The sequence below is a fragment of the Dermacentor silvarum genome, chromosome 3 (assembly GCF_013339745.2).
Source record: "Dermacentor silvarum isolate Dsil-2018 chromosome 3, BIME_Dsil_1.4, whole genome shotgun sequence".
Taxonomy (NCBI): Eukaryota; Metazoa; Arthropoda; class Arachnida; order Ixodida; family Ixodidae; genus Dermacentor; species Dermacentor silvarum.
Genome location: NC_051156.1, coordinates 126,987,004 through 126,996,342, shown reverse-complemented (window position 1 = coordinate 126,996,342; position 9,339 = coordinate 126,987,004). Strand labels below are relative to the sequence as shown.

Genomic DNA, 9,339 nt, shown 5'->3' with positions numbered 1-9,339 from the left:
TTCATTGGTCTGCGGCCGCTAAAGCGACCTTCCTTTGGGCTACGCCACGGGTCAGTTCGCTTCATTTGGCAGGAGACCACCGTGTCAGGCGTGCTGGACAAGCATAGGAGAAAATATCAAGCACTGCTGAAGTCAAACGAGAAAAATAATTAGTCAGCACAGTAAAAAAATGGCTGACACGCGATTAGAACCCAGGACGTCATAATCATGAACCCAAATCTATTGCGCGACTCCATAAAACCAGGTTACACAGGATCAGCATCGGTTGCAGTTGCCCCGTGACTATAGTCTCACTGTAGTGTTATATGGCCGTGGCGGCCGCCATTAGATGGGGGCGCAATGCAAAAACACCCGTGTACTATGCGTTGGGTACATGTTAAAGAACCCCAAGTGGAAATAATTAACCTTAAGTCCCCACTACGGCTTGCCTCATAATCAAATCGTGGTTTTGGCATGTAAAACCTCAGAATTTAACTATAGCGTTATGGTTATACTGAAGGGCCCATCTCATTATAGTCTGTTCCTTTTGTAAAACCCTGCCATCGTGCCACTACCCCGCTTTGTTTGCAGGGCCTCCAAGTGTAGTCAAACCTGCTCAGCCCAAGACGGCTGCGAAACTGTTGCTGAGCTGATCTCGTCCACTTTTGCCATACACAGGAATTTTGGCCATTGCCCCTGCGACCATCTGTTGAACTTCACCGCAATGCATTAGCTTAACTGAACGGGCAGCATCATTAAAATTGTGGTTTCAAAGGCCGTCCAAATTTCTACAACTATCACTGAGCAACATTGAGAGGGAACGCCCTACTAATAAAATGCGTATTTACGGCACTTGCTCTTAACTTTCCTGCTGCATTTTAGCAGTGATTGTATACGTGGTGATCGTTTTTAAATTCTACAGAATTTTCAAAAATCTTCATTGGCAGATAGCATAATTGTTTTCCTTGAGCTGGAGTATCCGAATAGGCTGACATTACTACCACGAGAAATTGAAACCCGTATTCATGCAACTGAAGAAAATTCAGTAATTAAGGTCCTAATTAGCTACCTTACGGCACATATTAGAATTTACGAAATGTAGCTGGTGTGTTTGCAAGACGTGTTCTCTTGAAATAAATTTCCCGGGTTGCACCAGTTTTTAGGTCTTATTTCCTGGAGTGTGGGACGAAATTCAAGGGCGTTACAGTTACTAGTGATCTTCATTGCATACACGAGCTAAGAAAGTAAGTTAGCAACAGTGCATTTTTACGGCGAGTTTGATTCCGCATATTTCCAAATTGGTGTCATTCTGGAAATTCATGCCAAGCGGAAGCACCTTGCAAGCTCACTGTCAATATTGATTTGCGATATGTGGCGTAAAGTAAATAATTAAGAAGGTTATTACCGAATTTTCGCTAATTAGCAGAATATGTGTTTCGGTATCTCGTGTAAGTAATGTCCGCCTCTCTGAAAAACCTAGCTTAAGAAAATTACTTATTTCATCTGCAACAGACGATATTTAAAAATTATGTGACACTTAAAGGTGATCACCCCGTAGATGAGGTATTAAATGTACTAAAGGTATTAAAGGAACCGGGACAGTGTCTAAGAATTTCGGACACTGCCCCTTCAGATATCTGTCTAGCTTCACCGCAATACGACCGGGCAGAGAGTTACCTCCCATGATTCATGACCGAAATTCTGCTATAACGCCGCATAGGCGTTAGGACTAAGAGCCTAAATACACAGGTCAATAAAAGTGCATACCCTCCCGACTCTGTTAGCTAAGAGTTGTTGAAATTCAAGTGGTCTTCTGAGAAGATTGCGGCAGAAACTCCCCAGTGGGGAATTGTCATATAGTGCGTAGCATTCTTTGTAATCGTTACTTATGAAGCCTTTACTGTACCCCTGAAACCAAGACTGCCGTATCTTAAAAGATATTCACCTGCAAAAAATACCACTTACATTATGATGATCGTTCAAGAAAGGTCACTTTCACTACCAATCATGTACTTGTAAATAAAAGAAATGTTGCTGTAGTGTTTCCTTTTTTTTACATATATTGCTCACGGACACGCTCGCCTTCGTTCCAACGCGTCCTCTTCAGAAGTTTCTCCCTGTTGTTGGCACAGGACCGCTCAAGGGTCATCACTGCCTACAGGCAACAGGGTCTACCTGCTGCGACAACCAGCGACCTCCTGTTCCAATCGCCTCCCCACCTCCGAGCTCTCCATAGCCTTTTCGAGTTTGTGGAATTGAACGGAATCACCGCCTATCGCTAAACGCTCGCCCCCAGCAGGCCACCGCCTCTATCACCAGCCTCCTCCATGATCGGATGAGACTCTTGCTGCTTCTCCTTCTCTTCCCTTCCTTTCAACATCTTTATCTCCTTTTTCCCCTTCCCCTGACGCTGCGCCGTGCTCCCTGTTGGGCAGCAGAAATAAGCGTCATTTTCTTCTTCAATAAAATCACTACTACTTCTTGCAGATGCAATTCTCTGGTTGCTTGCGTTGTCCGCGCGTTCATTGTCCGCGGAAGCTCTCGCCTGCGTTCTAACTACGTCTCGGTAAGGCCAAATCGAAACGCGCCAAGCTTCTCAAAGTGCTCGCTTACCTGCGAGAGTTTCATGCATGCATCTCCTCTCAAAACATTTATTTGCCCATTGAGCAGATAACCATCTGCCTGCCGCTTGAAAAAAATAACGCGAGGCGCCTTTATAATAAACAATTTCGCAGGATTCCTGAGGTTGAAAAACTGTTGCGTAATAGAACCAATGTGGCCGTATATAACACGCGAAGAACAACAACAAAGCATGTCAGGACGCTATTGGTAGGTGGCACACTGTATACTGTTTCAGGTTAAACGTACAATGTGCCGGCCAAAGACAACTATGGATAATCAAATCCACCATTCGTGTAGGGGTGTTCTATACCGATTTACAATGCATGTGTTCGTGACGTTTCATAGCGACGTCATGTGCTGACATGTGCGAAGCAGTAACTGGGTATCTGGGCGAAGCGGTGCTCTCGTACAGGTTTTTGAACGTGCGGTTTTCTGCGGCTTTAACAAGAAGATACTCCATAATTACCTTGTTTAAAACATGGTTCCAGTGCCTTTTTACCGTTTACCACATGGTGGAGGCCCAGGATAAGATGTGCTAAATAGACTAAAGAAAATGCCAGCATCACTCTAAGCTAAAACGTTCTTCTTTCAATTACACACCAACATACTCTCTGTTAACACATTGCTTAACGATAAAGCCATGCTCTTACCCAGGACAACCAATTCTTTTTTGTGCAAGAAACGCAAAACAATAGAACGTGTATTCTTAGACTGTTGGGACCAGATTTTTCACTGGGATGCACTTCAGTGCACATTAAACAAACAGTTACCCCTTGACCTATTTGACCCATACAATTCTTGCCGGTAAATACATCAGATGATATACCCTACGATTGAGTTATGGTCCTGGGCCTCCCCGCCTTGTGGAAAACGAGAATGGAATTTGTGCATGCAGACCCAGTTTTTCGTCCTGTTCATGAACACTTCATTGAAATTGTGGTAAGTCTGAGAGAAGTGTATCGGGCGCTCTCCGATCCACCTGAGTGGATTTCTGTACTTGATAATTTGGCCCCGTTCCGAAAGTTTTAAATACGTGCTAGCCAAAGTGTGGCTGACATGTTTTTTTGGCCTGTGAACCGTAACATTAAATGTCAAGGTCGGCAATAAAGAAGAAAAAATAGAAAAAGTGTCAATAGCATAGTGGTTTCAATATCTGAATTCTGTACTAGTAAGACCTCATGTGCTCGGATGCTGCCGTCGGACAATTTTAATGGTGTTTTCGTATTTATTTATTTATCAAACAGTACACTGTTTTAAATGATGAATTCACAAAGTCACGATGCCGTTTGAATTCACAAAGAGAGACAGAGGAAGGTGTTAATAAGGATGAAGAGTGTGGTGCGTCAACTCTTCACAGACTCTTCAAAGGCTCCTTAAAGCCTCAAATCTAGACGGATTTCATGCAAGAATGCAAGAATTCGATGAGAGCCTTTAGAACATCACGCTGAAAAAAAGGGTGTGGCCAGAGTCGCAATAGGACCTTTTCAGACAAAGGCTTATCGGTAACCATGAACGGGATCGAATCCCAGCCGCGGCGGCCGCATTTCGATGGAGGCGAAATGCAAAAACGCCCGCGTGCTTGCGTTGTAGTGCACGTTAAAGAACCCCAGGTGGTCAAAATTAATGGGGAGCCCTCCACTACGGCGTGCCTCATAATCAGAACTGGTTTTGGCACGTAAAAACCCCAGAAAGAAGAAGAAGAAGAACCATGAACAAATGTTGTACCAGAGGTTGTCATTGCGCACCACATTACGGGCAGACGCACTAGACGTGTTTTGTAATCTCGGTTACCTCGCACTCCTCGCAGTCCGAAGTGCCTGCACGGCCGCACTGCGGTGAAGTTAAACACCGTGGAACAGATAGTGGAAGAGACAATGTCCAAAAGTTCTGGACATTAACAACCTTGAATGCCTTATCTATTCTAAAACCTTTTTTTTTTCGACTGAATAGTTTAGCTTCCGCAGAAAGCGTTTCCCATCTGTGTGCATGTGCGCACTACTGGGACCAAATGCAAATTTCTTCCACTACGTGTGAAAAAATGTCAACGTATGACCACATCTGCAAATTTAGAGGGCATCTCTCGTATACGCTAATATGCTTTCTTTTGCTTTTTCTTTAAACATTTTAGTAGCTCGCACGGATATTTTCAGTTCTCCTATTCCTGATTTTTTTTAATTGCTTCAGTATGACATTACATGCTTTCTATACATTTTGCCGCGATTACGTTCTATTGGGCTGCGTTGTTTTCAGCAGCATGTGTATACTTTTATTATTATTTTTTCAACTCGATCAGCCTGCCGAAAATCCTCAGCAAGATCCGCGGCATTAAGCCACAGCCTGTATGCCAACGACATAACGTTGTGGGTGACAGGCGGCAGCGAGGGCCATATCGAGGAAACCCTCCAGCAGGCCACGGAGGCCGTCGAACGATAAGCGGCGGAGAAGGGGCTCAGTTGCTCCTCGCAAAAGTATAAACTTCCTGCTGGTGTACCTTAGGACCAGGAAACAATACGGAGGAACACTGAACAATAGCCTCAAGGCGAACGGGGGACCTGATGTCCTATTGTAGACCAGATCAAAGTCCTAGGATTCACGGTTGCCTGCGGAAGCAGAGACCTCGGTACCATCAATGCGCTAGAGATCAGCGCACAGCAAACAATAAGTCTATTCAAACGCATTGCCAATCGACACTATGACATGAGGGTGGTCGGCCTAATTCATTCAGTGCAGGCCTTCGTCATCAACCGCGTCGTCTATGTACAGGCAGCACCGTATCTTATATTTCGCGCGGCAGAAAATAACGAGATGGAATGGGTCATCGCACGAGCGTTGAAGCAGGCAATTGGCGTCCTTAGTCACAACGTCCAATGACAAACTATTAAAGTAGGTGCTACACAACACGCTTGACTAACTAATCGAGGCGCACACCACCGCCCAATACGAAAGACTCACACAGAGCCCCACGGGGCGACACAATCTACGGAAACTCAACTTTCACGACGAAGCGCAGCACGGCACGAAACTAAGCATTCCACTAGGGACGAGGAAGGAATTTAAAATTCCTCCACAACCCAAGAACATGCACCCGGAACACCAGTAGAAGTGACGAGAGGCCAAGGAACGCCACATTGAGTGCAAATACCATCAAAACCAGGCCGCTGAATACAAAGAACACAATGGAATGTCCGTCTTCGCGGTAGACGCGCACGAAGAACCCCTCGTGAGCAGTACCGTCAAAATAGACAACCCCGAAGCTGCGGAGGAAGCCGCCATATCATTAGCAGTGGCCTCCACCAGAGCTAGAATTATCGTAAGCGACTCAAAGATCGCAGTTCATATTATCGCGAAAAGAGGCATCTCGCCAGAGGTGCTCAAGATCCTAAATATTAACAGCGACCGTCATCGCGGGACGAATCAAATTATTTGGGCGTTCGCGCACTTCTCTCTCGCCGGCAACGAGGTGGCTCACAACGTAGCTCGAGGGCGTACTCGCCGAGCAAGTGAGCCCGCCCAGCCGGGAACGAGAGGAGACCGGATTGTCAGCTACAAAGAAATAACCGATTACTATCGGCTGGGAAGGGCTCCGTATACCACCAGCTCATCCCGAGCTCACCAAGATACAGGAGTCCTGGAGGAGCCCTGGAGCCTCCTGCAAAAAAAAAAAACGTGTACCCTTCCCCGGTGGCCTGCAGCAGATTCTAACCAGGGCAATACAATGATCAATGCAAATTAGGTAAGGGTAGGGCGGATCTGACGCATATTCTATGGACATGTTCGAAGGCGGCTCCTTTCGAGGGCCGCAGAATTCGAGACCGGCAGCAGCGGGACACCCTGCTGCTCAGCTCAGACCGGTGAGACCAGGTCTGCGCCGTCCAGCTAGCCGAGGTAGCCGCTCAGGCCCAGGGGATCTCAGCCGTCTGCTAGGTGGAGGGACGCGGCGTCCGCTCCCGCGATTGCTGGCATCAATAAAAGTTGAATCTCTCTCTCTCTCTCAAGTTCTTTCCACAATCTCCATATTTTCAGTGCTCTCGCTACTGATGTGGCACACTTAATCTTTTTCTGAAAATGACTCTTTAGCATTCGGTTTCCCTCTGATCTCAACTTATGTTTATCTTGTTCACAACTAAAGGAATCACTGGCCCGCTGAACCGAACCAACCTTCAGTGCGTGGCTAGCTTGAATGTGACGTTGAGACTGCTTGACCCCTTCATTGCCTACAATACGTCATTACGACGCCATGACATGTGATTTGTGATGAATAAAATTTATTTTTATCTCTCTCTGTCTGTTTTTCCACACGTAACTGTCATCTCTGCGTAAGGCAAGCGGCCGTTGTTCGATTATCGCATGAAATGACCAGCCTCTCTTCACTAGAGAGAGAGATAAAGAGATATTTTTATTGAAATGAGGTTGGCACGGAAGTTCTCTGAGGGAGAAATCCTGAGTCCAGGACCACGGTTAGCCGTCCGATGTCTTGCGCCCACCAGATAACCCGGCGTAGGGCTTTAGAGATCCGGGTTGGACAATGCGACTTCCCAGGAGGAATAATGGGAAGTCGAAGGGAAGAGGATATAAAGAATGAGTGGAAGGATTGGGATATTCCCATAGGGTGTGGTAAACTGTGTGGCAAATAGAAATGCAACTGCGCAGTCAAAAGCAATGATGAATTTAGCTGATATCATATCGCTTGTGCCGAGCCGAAGAAGATGTTGACGTCTTTCTCGTGCAAAAACTGCGTGCAGTGAGAACGCGCCAGCGATCCAAAAGAAGAGGTTAGGTTCCATTTTGCGCTGGCTGGTAGCGTGACCATCCCAAATCGAAGAGAGATGAAGCCCGGCTCCTTCATCGCAGCGACGATTCAAATCTTCCTCGCCGGAATGGCTGTTCACGTGAGTTTTAACAACGACTGACAATAGGTCGCATTAGTAGCTGCTGGTGGTGGTGGGTGTAGCAACAAGCGGGTTTAGCCTGGTGATCAAGGCCTGCAGTTGCTCCTCCCGAGCGTCTATTACAATATCACTCAAACCAGTCTCTCTTAAGAATGCGATAAGGAGACGTGAAGTTTCCTTGCGGGCTATAACTGATCCTTCGGGGAGCCCAAGTTGTTGCAGGCACGCATGCAGAAGGTCCTTTTATTTCAGGTTCTCCAGCAGAGCGCCCCTTTAAACAAGGAATTTCTTGCAAGACCACAGAAAGTATCCCACATTAGTATTAGCTGGCAATGACAAAGCTGCTGCTCTTGCATACGCAGCGCTCTATCATCCTCCCAGATTCAATGCCTCAAAGAGTAACCAAGTTAAAAATCTGACATTCGAAATCAGTTTGGGTCACTTTGGTTTCCACCACATATGCCTTGCGTAACCAAGAGATTTCGCCGAGAGGAAGCCTCACTTATATATCGAATAAGGACAGGATCTACTATTACACCAGCATGGTTATTTAAACCGGGGCGTATCGATTCTTCGAACTGTACGGCATCCGACGAGACACAAGACATTGAACTTTAGAAGTTTGCAAGCGACCCTAGGTAGTGCTTGGCCAACTGAATTACTTATCACTGGAAAGTGCTCTAGAAGAGTTTTCGTGTCAGGTGCAGTTATTATCCGGAGCATGTGTCAAGCAGCAATAAGTGCTCTCGTTCTACTGTTGAAGCGTCGCAGTCGTAAACTCGCTTCACGCCGGTACATTGCTGCAGGTGACGTAGCAATCTCCATACTTATGCTCGAGATGCTTTGAAACGTTCGCAACCAATCACGCCTATCTAGCTTCTCCAGTGTGCCTTGACGAGGCATGTGTGTTCCTCGTAATCATTTGCGTCCTCTGCTATTTTTCCGGGCCAAAAACTGTCTACTGAGGCCACTGAACATATGCCAAAACAATGTACAGGCGATGAACGCAAATCTGGAATGCCATGTTTCCATGAGTCCATTTATCGCTGTTGCTTCGGGCTAGAAATGTCTAAACTTTGGATTCTTGCCGTGCTTAGAACGTTACCCGATTAATGTACTCATAAATAAATAGATAACAGTATAACAATATTTCTTTACAATAACTAAAATTAAAATTTTTGTATTTTACGTTTCAAAACCACGATTTGATTGAGACACGCCGTTGTGGGGGAGGAACTCCGGATTAATCTCCACCCCCTGGGGTTCTTTAACGTGCACCCATTACACAGGCGTTCTCGCATTTCGTCCCCTTCAAAATGAGGCTGCCCTTCACAATAACTGCCAAATTGTTCAAATTGACTGTGACATCACCCATGAAACCCATCACCTATTGGCTGTGACATCACCCATGGCCCGAAAGGTGGCGGCTATAACACACGTGGGAGGAAAAAGGCACACTCCACAATGCCTCCAAATAATATATTATATATTTATACTGTCGATGGGCGCACGAACCAAATCACTATAGCCTTTCGTATCATGCACAATTTTTGTCATGCCACACGCATGCCTTGCTTGGATGTTGAAAGCCATTTCAACTCTACACAAGCATATTTATTACGGCTCCTGTGCTGCTACACGTCACTGAGACTTATTTTATTCGCCAGGCGGCTCTGTACGTAACTCGTATATTCCGTAACGACTCGGGTAAGGTGATTCGCCTAGAACCAACACATCTGAAAAATTGAAATGTAACACTTACACTGATTTGGATGCGGTGAGATATAAAAATTGTGCTAGTTTCGAGACGTTAGGGCAGCGAATAGAATAACACAATTGGCAGCCTGCT

The 9,339-nt window shown here is 45.9% G+C and overlaps 1 protein-coding gene across 1 annotated transcript in view; it reads left to right on the top strand.

Annotated features, from left to right (window-relative positions):
- The first annotated feature begins 7,387 nt into the window (after nt 1-7,387).
- The window catches only part of LOC119444757 (signal peptide peptidase-like 2A), a 39,239-nt gene continuing 37,287 nt past the window's right edge, over nt 7,388-9,339 (top strand). The window contains exon 1 of the mRNA XM_049665030.1: nt 7,388-7,490. Coding sequence (XP_049520987.1) covers nt 7,428-7,490 — 63 coding nt within the window. The 5' untranslated portion in view covers nt 7,388-7,427. The remainder of the gene's footprint in view (nt 7,491-9,339) is intronic.